The 14,477-nt window shown below is 50.6% G+C and overlaps 1 protein-coding gene across 4 annotated transcripts in view; it reads left to right on the plus strand.

The window, feature by feature from the left end:
• Positions 1–14,477, plus strand: part of FAM120A (family with sequence similarity 120A) — a 96,041-nt gene that overhangs the window by 25,210 nt on the left and 56,354 nt on the right. For all 4 annotated transcript variants that reach the window (XR_003964193.1, XM_030293668.1, XM_030293669.1 and 1 more), the window contains exons 4-5: positions 10,829–10,957; positions 11,489–11,585. Coding sequence is in view for 3 of the 4 variants with exons in the window: in XM_030293668.1 (XP_030149528.1) it covers positions 10,829–10,957; positions 11,489–11,585 (226 nt within the window). In the remaining variant the exon portion in view is untranslated. The remainder of the gene's footprint in view (positions 1–10,828; positions 10,958–11,488; positions 11,586–14,477) is intronic.

Raw genomic sequence — 14,477 nt, forward strand, 5'->3', positions numbered from 1 at the left:
AAGCTCTGTGCTCAGCTTCTCGAGACGCGACCAGGATGCTTTCTGTTAGTGGCTACACCGTTCACTCCCCTCCCAGCGGCCTGTGAGGTTTCTGATTTCCCCGCATCCTCACCAACGCTCGTTATTGGCTCTTTTATTTTTAGCTGTCCCAGTGGGTGTGATGTGGTTTTGATTTGCATTTCTCTGATGAGTAATGATGTTGGACATCTTTTCCTGTGCTCCCTGACCATTTGGTTATCTTCTTTGGATAAATGTCTATTCAAGTCCTTAGTCCATTTTTCAATTGGGTTGTCTTTTATTATTGAGTTGTAAGAGGGGTCTGTGTGTGTGCGCCTTTTTTTTTTTCTTTTGTATTCTGGGTACACAGGTGTCACCGGACACATGATTTGCAAATACTTTCTCCCATCCTGTGGGTTGTGCTTTTAAAAACTTTCTTGATGTGGCTCTTTGATAATTCTTTTGAGATTCAATTCATCTCAATACCACCTTTCACTGCTCCTAGTGACTCCACTCAGTCACTTTCTGTCATTTAGGGGAGCCTTGGGGGACCTTGCCAGTCTTCCTCTTTACCTTGCAGAGCCCTTATGAGCTCAGTGCACAAGGGCAGCCAGACAACTTGGCCACACATCCTCTGCCTCCTGGGCCCAGAGTGCTGCCCTGGGTCTCCTCCCAGAAGAGCTCCGTCTTCCCTCCTAAACTTCACTACCCCTCCCTCTGTTACCACCACCTGCTGCTGGTAGTGTTCTCACGCGCTGACACTCGCTGTTGGGCCTCCGGGGGCCCGCCACTCACCTGCCGGTGTCTCCCTTCCCCCGGGAGCCCGAACCTCCCGGTGGGCCCTCGCCAGCTGGTTGGGCAGCTCCACCTGCCTCGGGCTCCATGTCCACCTCCTCCCTCGATGGGAGTCGTGGGCGGCGCCGTCCCTGGCTGAGACCACACCTGACCTGACAGTGAAAATGTACAGTCGCGGCTGAGGAAGGACCTAAACAAACGGAGATAAGCACTGTGCTCATGGATTCAAAGACTTACTTAGATTTTACTGCTTCCCTATCAGAATCCTAGCAAGCTTGTTTCTTTGTAGAAATTGAAAACTGAGCTTAAAATTCATGTGGAACTGCAGAGGACCTAGAATAAACCACAAGAGTGTTGAGAAGGGACAACAGAGTTGGAGGGCTTCACATCTCCCTGTGAGGCTGTGCTAACCCAGGAGGTGTGGTCCTGACACGGGCCGGTCACTGGGTCAGCAGAGCGCAGTAGAGCCCAGTGGAGGCCTGGACACATGGTCGGAAGGGGGAAGGGCTGGTGTTTTCAGTAACTGGACATCCCTATGCAAAAGTGAAAAGAATATAAAAATCAACTCCAGAGTAAAAATCAACACTAGAGGAAATGTAAGAGGAGATCTTTGTGACCTGGACTGAGGCAAGGATTTCTTAGTGAAGTGCATAAAAAGCAAGTGGCTGAGGGAAAGGAACAGAGTGTGTCTCTGGTAAGGAACCCGTGGCCAGAATTTGTAAGGACAGCACAGTAAGAAGATACAACCCAGCCAGAAAAGATGGGGGGACGTTTGAACAGGCATTTTCTGGAATGTTCAGTAGGTGCACAGAGGCCCTCCGCGTCATTAGGGAATGGCGGTGGGACCGCCACCGTGGCCACTGCTCTGACAGGTGATTGCTGGGAGCACAGCCAAGTGGCCACCTGGATGTGGCCGGGCAGCTTCTTACAACGTTGAGCACGCACCTGCCATGTGACCCACGGGACCTCAGACCGACCCCACGGTCAGCTGGTGAATGGTGGGTGGAAGAGTCACACAGGGAGGCCTGGGAGTGGGGAAGGAGCAGACTTTTCTTCACCGAAATGGCAGATGCCAGACACGAAGGAGCTCTCTGAGACTCCTGTGTGAGCCCAGAAAGAGTGGCGCTCGGAGAGGAAGCAGAGGGCGGTTGCTGTCTGGGGCTGGCTGTGAGGGCACGGGGGCCATGGGGCTGTGGAAGGGCTCTTTCCAACTGTGTGGCGGCGGCACTGAGGTCTGCCTTCCTCAGGACACAGTGACCTGTCTGCCTGAGGCTGATGGGTTTTATTGCACATAAAATACCTCTATAAAACGGATTTGAAAATCACGGTTCCCAGTGTGAACTGGACTGCAGGTGTCCGCAGGTGACCCTCCCTCCTGAACGTGTCGTACACTTGCATTGCTGTCTTCCAGGCTCTCCTGGTTTTACTGCCCCCACTTACAGGCCCTTCGCCCCATGCTGGGGCTGGCCCCGCTGCCCGTTCCCCCGGCCAGGCCCATGGCCATGGCCCTTTTCCGCTCAGTCCAAGGCTGGTCTGTGCTGTGTTCTCATCTGCGGCCCTGCACACCCGCCCCTTTGCTCTCGTGGACCTCGGTTTGTATTTGTGCTCCAGTCTTCCCCACCTCCTCCCAGCTCCCTGTTCCCCCACATGTCTCCTGAAGATGGTCTCTAGTAATGGGTCCAACAGCTTAACCCCGCGCTGAATTTGGGCCGCCACAGTTGGCCTTTGTTCAAGGCTGCTGAGGACACAGTTGACATCCATGAATTAATGAATGGTTTTCACCTCCCGGGGGCATGAAACACTCAACCCTCAGCCCCCCCTGCTCTCCTCACCCTGCAAAGCCCTGCCTTGCTTCCTGGACCCCAGCCTGGTTCTGTGTGCCTCATGTGCCGTGTCCCCTCCCTGACTCCTGTTGTGTGTGGGTTCCCCAGGGTCCACCCGCACCGTGCTGTGGCCTCCTGCTTTCTGGCACATGTCGATGACTATCCAGTGGACCCAGTGTCCAGCGAGACCCCTTCCCCGACTGCAGCGTGTGTCTCACCCCCACCCACCAGGGCATCTCTGTGTGCACACCAGATGTGGCACTCCAGCTTGTCCGTGTGGGTTTATCCTGTTTCTTAGAGAGTGATACCAACTGGCCCTGTGATGTCCAGGGTAGAGTTTGGCGGGTGTCTCTGATTCTTGCCCCCTCCTGCATCTGGTCTGACTCTTCCTGACCCACCCTGCCCTTCCTGACCGCCTCTGGTGGCACTGCTCAGCTGTGTGTGGAGCCCTGGGCCCTTAGGCCCCACTTCCCCACATCTGACATAGTCTGACCTCATACCTCTCCTGTGCCTGGTCTTTCCGTGGCTCCCTTCGTCAGTAGCGTGGATTTGGGTTTCATGGGTCTGTTGAAGAAAAAGGATGGGGGGGGGGAGGGCTACTGTAGTGTTGCCTGTTCTTAATTAACCATTTCAGTAGGAATATCAGAAGGAAAAGAAGCTCGCCACCTGCCATTGCTTCATAGAAAAGACATCTCAACCTTAGAAGAGGTGTCACTTAGAAGGTTGGAGACCAGAGTGTGGTCTGCCTCGGGGCCGTGGCCGCGCCACTCACTGGGTGCTTCCGCGAGTGCTTTGGTGGACCCCTCTGTCCTGTTGGGACATCCAGAGTGCACCACACGGCGGTGACATGAGGGTGAAATGCAGTGATGCTTGTCTGCGGGGTTCTCTGAGGGACCTCCTGGAGCCTGGCCAGCAGGTGTCTCCTTGTGAGCCTCTGACGTCAGGGCGTTGAGACGCTGCTCCGTATGTACCGTCCTCACACTTTGCAGCTTTCCTAATGGTGATGGAGGGGTCAGGTTCTGCTTCAGCAGAGCCGTTAGTGAAACTGGTGCCTTCCTCTCACCTGTCTTCCAGCGTGCGGCCAGGAGGTCGTGTGGGAGCCGCAGTACCAAGCCCCAGAATCATGGTTTTGTGGTGTGTTTATTCAGTTAGTGTGCGAGTCTGTGGGAATTGACATGGCTCTCAGAGCTCAAGCCAGATGCTGTGCAACGACCGGCCTGAGGGGGACCGAGTAGCCATGACAGTCACCCTGTCCTGGCAGGTGATGTAACAGTGATGTGCGTTCCAGTTTGCTTATGGCTTCATGTTGAGCAGTTAGCTGGATGAGAGGATAAAGAATTGAACATCCATGCACTTGCAGAAACATACATGATGGATGGATAGCATTTCCGCAAAGTTTGGACACAAGCTGAGAGAGATCTTCATGAAGGGTTTTTTTGTTCCTGTTTTTTTCACTTAGTCAAAATTTATTTTAGACTAACCAAAATGGTAGCACTGTACCTGTGTAAATGCTTGATGTAAAACTTCTTGAAAATGTTGATGTTATTACCTAATCCCTAACAGCACGCTATAAGATTTTCAAAAGCAAAATAAAATACCAGTGAACCTTGACATAATTATGATGACATAATTATTAGCAGAATAAAAATACAACTGCAGCATTTTCCAAACAAAACAAAGACACGAATCTGTTGTAATTTGCATATTTTTACCTTTGCTTCACTTTCAAGTATTTGGATTTCTAACATTTATATTTTCGAAGTATCTTTATAAAAAAATATTTTAAGTCACAAACTGTATTGTTTACCATAAACTAATGTGCTAGGAAGTCAAACGTCCAGCTACATGCACCCGTCTCCCCATCTGGTGTCCACTTTAGACGACATTTTCAAATGTGCTTTATAAATATTTTCGCTGAAGTCAGCTGTGCAGCCCTTTGTGCAGGTGGGGACAGCGCTTGTTGCTGTGGGTGCTCCGCGAATGTCTTCTTGTTTCCACGAACATCTGAGATTTCAGATTCCCATCACTATAAACAAAGACTTCAGTGGCCCCGGATCATCTATTCTGTATGAAGGAAACAGGATAAAGATTACTTTAAAAAAGTTTTTTAATGTTAATTTTTGAGAGAGAGAGAGAGAGAGAGAGAGAGAGAGAGAGAGAGAGAGAGATGGTGTGAGCAGGGGAGGAGCAGAGAGAGAGGGAGACGCAGAATCCGAAGCGGGCTCCAGGCTTCGAGCTGTCAGCATAGAGCCTGATGCAGGGCTCGAACTCACGAACCGTGAGATCGTGACCTGAGCCGAAGTGGGACACTTAAGTGACTGTTAAGTGCCCCATGTAAAGATTATTTAACCAACAGGTGAAACTTCACTGTTGGCTCTGTTGCCCGGGCCTGGAATACCGCATATCCTGGGGTTCAACTGCATGTGTGCACGCATCTGTGATGCAGTGTAATTGGCTCTTGACTCATTCCCAGGGTGTGTGCGGGGGTACATTTTCCTATTAAGAAGCTGGTGTACGTGAACCTGCTCAGCGAAATCGTATATCAGAATGCTGATGCTCGTTTCCTGAAGATGCGGCAAAGATGCACGTGCCGCACCGCTCACGGAGCAACGGGCGTGGGGCGGTGGGAACACATTGGGGCTCTTGTCAGCATGCTGGCGTGAGGTGCAAAGACAAGAGCCGAAGCGAAGAAAAATTCTCAGAATATTCGTTCTCTAAAAAGGAGAAAAAAGTTATCCAACACAAAAATATAATCTGGATTTGGGAACACCCATTTTCTTTGTTTTAAAAAGCAAACAAAAAACGTGAATGGGATTGAAACCTCCGAGGAGCAGGGCAGGATGTGTACAGAAATGGAGCATGGGCCAGTGCCTTGACCTCGTGAGAGAAACGACTGATTCTACAGCTAGCTTCCCCTTGTCTTTGTGGCTGTGACACCACGCGGGATGCCCCACGTCTACACAAGGTGGCCGAAGCCTTAGCCCACAGGACACTCACCTGCCGGTGTGCTGTCTGTCACCTCTGGAAGGGAGTTGCTGTTTCAGTGGAAACATTTCATTCCATCATGTGAAAGTCAAGGCCCTGTCAAATGATCCTTTCTGGTGGCACATTTCAGAAAGTGTTAGAGGAGCCTTTAGCGTAATCAGCATCCATCTGGGAGAGAGTCTTGGATTTTAGTGGAATCCTTTGCGGCTGTGACATAATGGATTTAATTTAACATTTGAAATGTCATGTGGTAACTGCACTGTGTCATTTATTATTGTTATTTTTTGATGTTTTATTTATTTTGAGAGAGACCACAAGCGGGCTAGGGCTGACAGAGAGAGGGAGGGAGAGAATCCCGAGCAGGCTCCATTCAATCTCCTGAACTGTGGGGCTCGATCTCACCAACTGCAAAATCATGACCTGAGCCGAAGTCAGGAGTTGGATGCTTAACTGACTGAGCCACCCAGACGCCCCTGCTTTGTGCCTTGAAGTGAATTTGTGGAAAAATGTTTGATTTTTTGAAATGTAACCGAGATGACATGACAGACTTACATAAGTAGTGAGACACTAGAACATGGCGGCTTAAAGTTGATTCTGTAGTGGGACCCTCGTTATTTCCTTTTTTAGGGATGGGAAGAGATTGTTTTCTTGCGGTGCCAGATGCTAACTCAGGTTGTGGCCCTTGAATAATTAGTACCATAGGGAGGGGAATCGGGGCCCTAAAGAGTCGGAGCCCATTGCTGCCTGTGACGGCCGCTGCTTGCTGCACTGAGAGGCGTGTGGCGAGGGCTTCCGTGGACTTGGTTGTGTCCCTGCACAGTGGGTGTGTTCTGTGCTGACACCACTGGATTCAGAGCAGCCCCAGCAGGGGCACGGGCCTGTGGGCATGTGAACGAGCTGCCTTCCTGAGCGCCTTCCACACCCTCCACCTGTCCTGACCCACGGGAGAGAGCAGCACAGTAGGAAACGGGCCCGTGGGGGAAAGATGAGGCTCCGTGTAGGCGGCCTCGGCTGAGGGAATTTGTGTGGAGGTGACTGCCAGCTCCCACCAAGCAGTGCCTGCTTATCACTGGTTGTCCTGTCTGGAAGCAGGGAGCCGCTCTGGGAGGTCTTTTCTAGCTCCAAATTTTTGTTCCTTTGCTTGCAAAGCAAGTAACTGACAATCACTGAAATTACTACAAAGTGCTGTAAAAAAGTGTATAATCATAAACGTTTGCTTTTTTAAAAAATATTTATTTATATTGAGAGCAAGAGAGTGGGGGAGGGGCAGAGAGCAAGGGAGACAGAGAATCCCAAGCAGGCTCTGCACAGAGCCCAGCATGGGGCTCTAACTCACAAACTCTGAGATCATGACCTGAAACCAAAATCAAGAGTTGGATGCTTAACCGACAGTCACCCGATTGCGCCAATGTTTGCTTTTTATTTATTTTAAAATTATTATTACTTTTAATTTTCTTAATTTTTTTTTTTTTTTTTTGAGAGAGAGAGAGAGAGAGAGAGAGTGTATGAGCAGGGGAGGGGAGAGAGAAAGGGAGAGAGAAAGAATCCCAAGCAGGTTCCATGCTGCTAGCACAGAGCCCAACGTGGGGCTTGAATCCACAAATCATGAGATCATGACCCGAGCTGAAACCAAGAATGATATGCTTAACCAACTGAGCCACCTAGGGGCCCCTGCTTTTTAATTAAACAGAATTTGCTTTCTATCCTTGGGCACAGAAGGTACATGTTTCCAATTTTAATTTAGGTATACTATTGCATTTTATTTAACTTTTGTCTTTTTTCCTAATGTTAAGCTTTGGGCTAAAGTTAAAGTACAACTGCTGAAAGAAAAGAAAAAAGGAGGGGCGGCTGGGTGGCTCAGTCAGTTAAGCATCCAACTTCGGCTCAGGTCGTGATCTCACGGTCTGCTGACAGCTTGGCGCCTGGAGCCTCCTTCGGATTCTATCTCCCACTCTCTCTGCCCCTCCCCCACTTGTGTGCGTGCGTTCTCTCTCTCTCTCTCTGTCTTTCAAAAATAAATAAACATTAAAAGAAAAAAAAAAAGGAGAAGTGGGACTTGCATTAAAATATTTTGAAGCCCAGGGGCTCCTGGGTGGCTCAGTTAAGCATCCGACTTCAGCTCAGGTCATGATCTCGCCATCTGGGAGTTTGAGCCCTATGTCAGGCTCTGTGCTGACAGCTCAGAGCCTGGAGCCTGCCTCCAGTTCTGTGTCTCCCTCTCTCTCTCTGCCCTTCCCCCGCTCACTCTCTCTCAAAAATGAATAAACATTAAAACTTTTTAAAAATATTTTGAAGCTTGTCGCCAAGGAGCAAACATTTCATTTGTGCGGTTTGAGTGTTAATTTTGATTTAAGATTGACAGTGACATCTTGCTCTAACTCTCCTGTAGTTGCTGCACTGATGGGGGAGCCGCATGCTCTTCTAGAGCATCTTTGGGAAGATTTAGCCGTGTAAAATGATGATGCTTTTTGAGGGTCAGCAAGTCCTGATGCATTTTTTTTTTTTACCAGCTGAGCGTCTGCAGAGATCCCTTTGTGCATGTGGCATGTATAGATCTAGAGAGCCGGGAGCCATATTTGGGGTGGCCAGGATCTTCAGGGACTTTTTTCTTTCTCCATTGGGTTGGTTCTCTTAGGACTCAGTTTGCCAGCCTGTGGGAACATGTGATTTCTCCCATATGTGTCACGGCAAGGTTTTTTCCCTTCATTTTCTTCTTTTTCTTTTTTAATGTTTTTTTGAGAGAGAGAGAGAGAGAGAGAGAGAGAGAGAGAGAGACCGACCATGCACCAGAGCCAGGGAAGGGCGGAGAGAGGGAAAGAGAGCATTCCAAGCAGGCTCCATGCTGTCAGCTCAGAGCCCAACGTGGGGATTGAACCCACAAACCATGAGACCATGATCTGAGCTGAAACCAAGAATTGGGCACTCAACTGACTGAGCCACCCAGGTGCCCCAACGCAATGGCAAGGTTTTTAAGGAAAGTACAAATTAAACATTGTCAAGAGTGTTAGAAGTTTAATGAATGGGATGTTTGCAAATATATCCATATTTAAATGTACCAGGAACCTTGCTACTAAAAGGAATTCTGTGGTAAATCCTTTTGAGAATTCTATAATCTCTCATTCAATGTTTTGAGGTTATAACAGTTCCGTCTGAGTTTTAGAAATTATTTTGTGTGCTCTTTCTTCCCGAATTAAAGCTTCTCATGTGCACTGAGTCCCCCGTTGTGTGCCCTGTGCCGAGCGCACATCATGCCATCCCCTGGGCCTGGCCAGGGCTGCTGGAGTGAGGGCATCCGGGTTGTGGGGACTTCCCTGCCCCTCAGGCAGCCTTGGGGGCGGGCGCAGACCAGGGATGGTCCACAGGAGCAACAGTGACAGATGGTCCCCTTCACTGAGGCAGGGTAGACGGTGTGCACCGAGGAGAGTTGGCCTGTGTTGCCCAAGTGCTCCTCCCCCAAGTGGGGCTAGCCCTTTTCATATTTTGTCCACTTTTGTATCACATTCGTTCTGTTCTCACCATGTCGTCATTGGTCTGTTCTGTATGTAACATCCTCACCCTACAGCCAGCTTGCCATTGTGGTCTGATCGTAGGGTCTCAGGGTGCTGGGTCGCACCTGCTCAGCCAGGCCCACGCCACACGGCTGTCCCTGTTTCCGTGTGCGTTCACCGAGGGGAAGATGTTCCGTGAGGACAGCGTGGGGCTTCTGTTCTGACTCTTCTCTCCTGGGCTGCCACCAGCTGGCCCTGCTCCTGCCCCGCCAGGGGACCATACACCCCGCCAGTGGGAGAGCAGACGGGACTTGTGTTCCTCCCAGACTGGCTGGGATGTGCTGTTTCTGGGGTTTGTCCCCGTGGAGCATGTGCGAGCCAGTGGGCTTTCATTTTCATGGGGTGCTGGGTTTCTAGGACTGAGCATGTGATCTATGTGCACAGATGTGTGCGTGGCTCTCTGCAGGCCTCCTGCTGGGATGTGCCTTCACGAGCACTAACGACCGGCACACTGGGGCCTGAGAACGTGACTCGGACGTGGCAACCAGTGCTTCCAGAAAACCTGTTGCTTGTGTAAAACGAGAGTGATTGTTGTGTGTGCATCTTGAAAATTTTCTTGATGACTTAAAAGTGTAAATGGTTTTCTGGTGGGTCTTCCATGTCATGTGCTCAGGCTCAGGTTTTCTGATTTTCTTCTTTTGTGTGTATGTGTGTTGTGTCTTAAAACAAGTCAGATTTGTTATCTTACGGTGCTGAAGGTCAGAGGTTCACAATCAGTCTCACTGGGCTCAATCAAGGTGTCAGCAGGCCACACTCCTTCTGGAAACTCTGGAAGGGTGTTTCCTGCCTCTTCGAGCATCTGGAGCCACCACACTCCATGGCTCATGGCCCTTCCTCACTTCTTACCTCTGAGGCCAGCTGCCCTGCTCCCCGTGCACCCTAGAGGACTGTGGTGACGCTGGGCTTACCTGGACAGTCCCACGCTGGTGGGCAGGAGTGGACAGCTCTGGAGGCACAGGGTCTTTAGGGGCCTTTGTGGTCTTTGTGGCTACATATAGGAAATCAAGGTTATTTCATGCTGTCGTTCGAGTTTTTTTTAATTGCCAGAAACATAATACCTGATTCATCTTTATTTCTCAGAGAAGGGCATTACTGTAGTTATAGCTGAAATTGAATGTTTTTTTATAGTTTTTTAGTTTTCACGAAAGAGTCTAAAGCCTTTTTTTTTTTTTATTCTGTTTACTTTTTGTAGAATCTGCTATTCTCGGGTAATATAATATTCCGACACTTATTCCGTGTGTCTTTACCAGACATGGCCCTCAGCATTGGCAGTCAGGGACACCCTCCCGTTTCCCTCCCGTTCAGAGCCGACTTGCCTCTCTGTGGTGCTCGGCACCTGGGCTGTGATCACCCAGCACTGCCTCCTTTTGGCTGTGCAGGAAGAACGGAAGTGTCCGTAGCCCAGCCTCTCGCGGCATGTTCACTATGGTGGGGCACAGGGTTCTGGGCTCGGAGTTGACGGGAGCCTGGCTGCAGACATGTCGGAGGTAACGCATGGCTGCCAGGCTCCGTGTGGCCTTGCTGGGTGGAAGTGGCTGGCTTGTATTTAATAGTTCCCGCACCAGTCTTCGGGCCGAGACTCACAGCAGGGTAACGAGGGGCTGTGTAAGGAAGCGCTGCCTGCAGCTTCCGGGCCCTGCATGCGGGATTCATGTGCTGACCCGTGTGCTTGTTTCTCAGGTCCGGGCTCACCAGCTTGTCCTGCCGCCCTGTGATGTGGTAATCAAGGCTGTGGCCGACTACGTCCGCAACATCCAGGACCCCTCAGACTTGGATGCCGTAGCTAAAGATGTGTTCCAGCATTCTCAGGTACGGGCTTGGGAGGACGCCTGTGAGGTCTGCTGCTCCCAGATTCTTTACCATGATCAGGACCTTTCTCCTAAGAAGACAGACCTGTCACGTGGGCTGAGTAGAAGTGTGGACATGACTTGTCCATCCTTTCGGGCGATGGTCAGGGATTTCTTCCACCTTTTTCTGGAAAGGAATGTGAGTGGGTCAGGGTAAATAGAAGATGTGAGGTTGGTGTGAACTCCCTGCCTCTCTGGAAAGGTGAAACCACTGCCCCATTTGCGGGAGATGGGAAGGAAACCCTCTCCCGGCAGCGGGGGAAGCCCGGGACCCCGCGGGCTGCGTTGCAGACCCGGCTCTCCTGACTGCGTGCCAGGAGTCAGTCTGAGTAGCGTTTGATTCATTGATTTTCCAGGAAGATTTTAACGTTATTCTAATCTGTTAGTAACTTGAAAGCTGCAGGTTATGACACATGTGCTGAATTGTGAAAGTATGTTCGTGCACATGACCAGTGGCATGTGATTTACAAAGGTTTTCCTACGTTTATTTCAGTCTAGAACAGATGACAAAGTTATTCGATTTAAGAGAGCAATTGGATATTACTCAGCGACTAGTAAGCCTATGGCATTTCACCCACCACATTACTTAGGTAAGTAAATCAAAGCCTCTGTGAGGGTTGCTGACATGCAGTCATCGAAGAGATTTAAATGTTGGCCCAGTAGTCTTGGAGGTTTCTTCATGTGAAGTGAGGCATCCACAGTTACAGGGACGCATAGAGCCGAGCCCCCTGGGAAGACTCCGTAGGAGCCCCTGCAAGGATTGAGGAGCAGGAGAAACGGACCTGGGAGTAGGGGTGGGCTGGGGGGTGTCCAGGCGTGCTCTGCGGGGATGCCCTCTGGGCCACTTCAGCAAAGCGGATGGCTGTTTTCTGTTTTGTTGCCTAGGTGTTTTTGTTTTTTTGTGAAAGACCAAATTCGACTCAGATTTGAAATCGGGCAATAAAAATAATTATAAGCCATTTGCCTGAGCCTGCTTGGGAGTAATGCTGTCATGGGAGGCTATGAAGCTGAGTGGACGTGCCGGACTCCTTCCTGAGTCCAGTGGCCTTTCTCTGGGCCCAGAGCCATGGAGCTCTGAGAGATTGTGCTGTTTGCCTCCAGTTCCTGGGGTGGTTAGCAAGCTCCACTGTTTACTGGTTTCAAAAGATTAATCCCAGAGTCAGAATGTCCCAGGTAATTGTTCTTTATGTGGTACGTTTGTTGGCTTGCTTAGGCATAGCGCTGCAGCAGTGTGCATGGGGGGCCCATAGGTCACAGGTGAGTGCTGGCTGCTGGTGGCAGTCTCTAGGGTGCCGAGTGGCTGAGGAGGGCGGGTGGCATTGGCTCTTCTGCTGGCCTGTCTGCTGTGACCCACGTAGGGTGGGGCTTGTCTTCCTGTGCCTGGGACATTGCAGTTTCTGAGTGTCACTGTCCAAGGCCATCAGCTACCAGCCATTGTGTCTCAGCACCTCGCTTTAACTCTCTGTGCACCGGCTCCTGCCCCTCCCCTAGCAGTGTCGGGTCGGGGGCAGCCAGGGCCCCACCGGCCACCTTTATCCTCCTGCTCCTTTAGGAAGGTATTTGACCGAGTGATTTAATCCAGGAAGAGCTGTTGAACCAGGACAGTGAGAGGACAGTGGTTTGGGGTCACTCTGCTGGACAGAGGGTGACATGGTGGGGCAAGGTCACATGGGGCCGTGGACACCGCTGGGACAGGTGACAGGCAGGGTCTGACGCCAGGGGCGAACATTCTGACCCCACGGCCTCTGGCCTCAGGCTTCCTGGTTACGGAGATGGCTGCCTGGATGCATGTTAACATGGAAAATATACATGACATGCTCTGTGACACTGTCCTTGTTCTCAGGGGGAGGGGGTCTAGAGAAGACAAGGAGCGGTCTGCAGCCACAGAGCTGAGGAGGAGCTCGCAGAAGGGTGTCCTTGCCCCTTGTGTGTCTGCCCTGACGCCTGGTCCTCGTGTGGCATGGTAGTTGAAATGGTCGCTGCGGTGCACCTGGGACTAGAACGTTGATTCAGGAGGGGGAGGCAGGATGGAGAAAAAGGTACTAGTTGGCGCTGGTCTGAGCTGCTAACAGGGTTGGCAGTGTGCAGAAAGACAGGATGGGTTTTAAATTAGCTTTTAAGTTTGTGCTGCTGAAAAAGTTATAGTGTCATATGAAGTGCTTTCATGTTCTTAAGTCATCAGACAGCACGTGAGGTAAGCATTTTATGGATGAAGGTGACACTCCCGGAACTTAGTTTCACTTCCTCTCAGTGGGTTTTGGAGAGCGGTGGTGGACTGGTGACGAATTTGAGTGTTTGGGGCGGTATTTTCCAGCAGGTCAGTGTGGGCAGTAACCAGCCGTATAAGCCTTCTCTGCAGCGTCTCCTGGTGCTTCTGACTGTGGCAGAGACCTCAGCCACGGGGCAGGGGTTTGGGGCAGCGGAGAGTGTGGGGTGGCAGGAGTGTGGCCTGAAGTGTGTGGTGACTCAGGACAGAAGTCAAGGGAAGACTGGGCAAGGAAGGTGCATTTCAAGTTGCATACACAATTTGGAGCCAGCAGAAACCGAGTCATGCGAAATTGCCTCTGTTGTTTTTTTTCCTGACAAATGTAAAGAAACAGTAATGTGAAGATAGTGCCTTTTGCCTGTTAAGTGCTGTTAGGTTCCCGCTATGGCACTGAGCAGGGAACGGAGAGCCTAGAAGGAGCAACTTGGAACTGGGGAGAGGCTTTCTCTGCAACTCAAGGTAGAACCCAACACATATTTTCCATAAAAATGTTTTTGTAAGCAGTAGACAGATCCGAAATGGTCTTTTTTGACCTTGGCCCGTTACATTATTGTCTAGGAAGACACATTCAGAATTTTCAACAACCACTGTTGGAAGGTAACTTTCTCATTCATTAGAACCTGTCTGTATTAATCATTTTAGAAACAGGAATATGTATAGCTTTATAGATCTTTTAAGCATCATGCTAGCCCTTGGAGGCTGTTGGGAGTGAAGATGGGGAGAGTTGGCTCTAGCCAGAGCTTTCTCAACCTGGTTGGAATCGAGGTTCTACCCCAGAACTGCGATATCCGGGTCTTCGCTGGGCCTCAGGAACCTGTGTCTTCCAAAGGAAAACCTCCCAAGTCTGGCCCAGGTCAGGTGGACCAGCGCTGGGCAGGGCTGCCGGGTTCAGGCATCTTCTTCTGAGCCCTGGTCCTCTGCAGCATCGAGGAAGCCTCTGCTCTCCACACAGGGGCCGAGGGTGTGGAGTTTACAGGGGGAGATGCACACTCACCTGCCCCGTTGCCCCACGGGGCTGGGAGGCCTGGTTTGCACAGTGTGTGGTCCTTTTCAGGGTGAAAGATGGATCCGGGGGCCCCCAGAAACTATCTGTTCTTAGGTGGGTTTTTAAAATCGGTTACAGGTGAAATTAGTATTTACTTTGTGGGAATTTACTTGTCAGAAACACGGTATTGGGACCGGGGACCTAGAGATGGTTATGTTTTGTGCTTTCCGC

This window comes from Lynx canadensis, chromosome D4 (genome assembly GCF_007474595.2).
Source record: "Lynx canadensis isolate LIC74 chromosome D4, mLynCan4.pri.v2, whole genome shotgun sequence".
In the NCBI taxonomy this organism is placed as follows: domain Eukaryota; kingdom Metazoa; phylum Chordata; class Mammalia; order Carnivora; family Felidae; genus Lynx; species Lynx canadensis.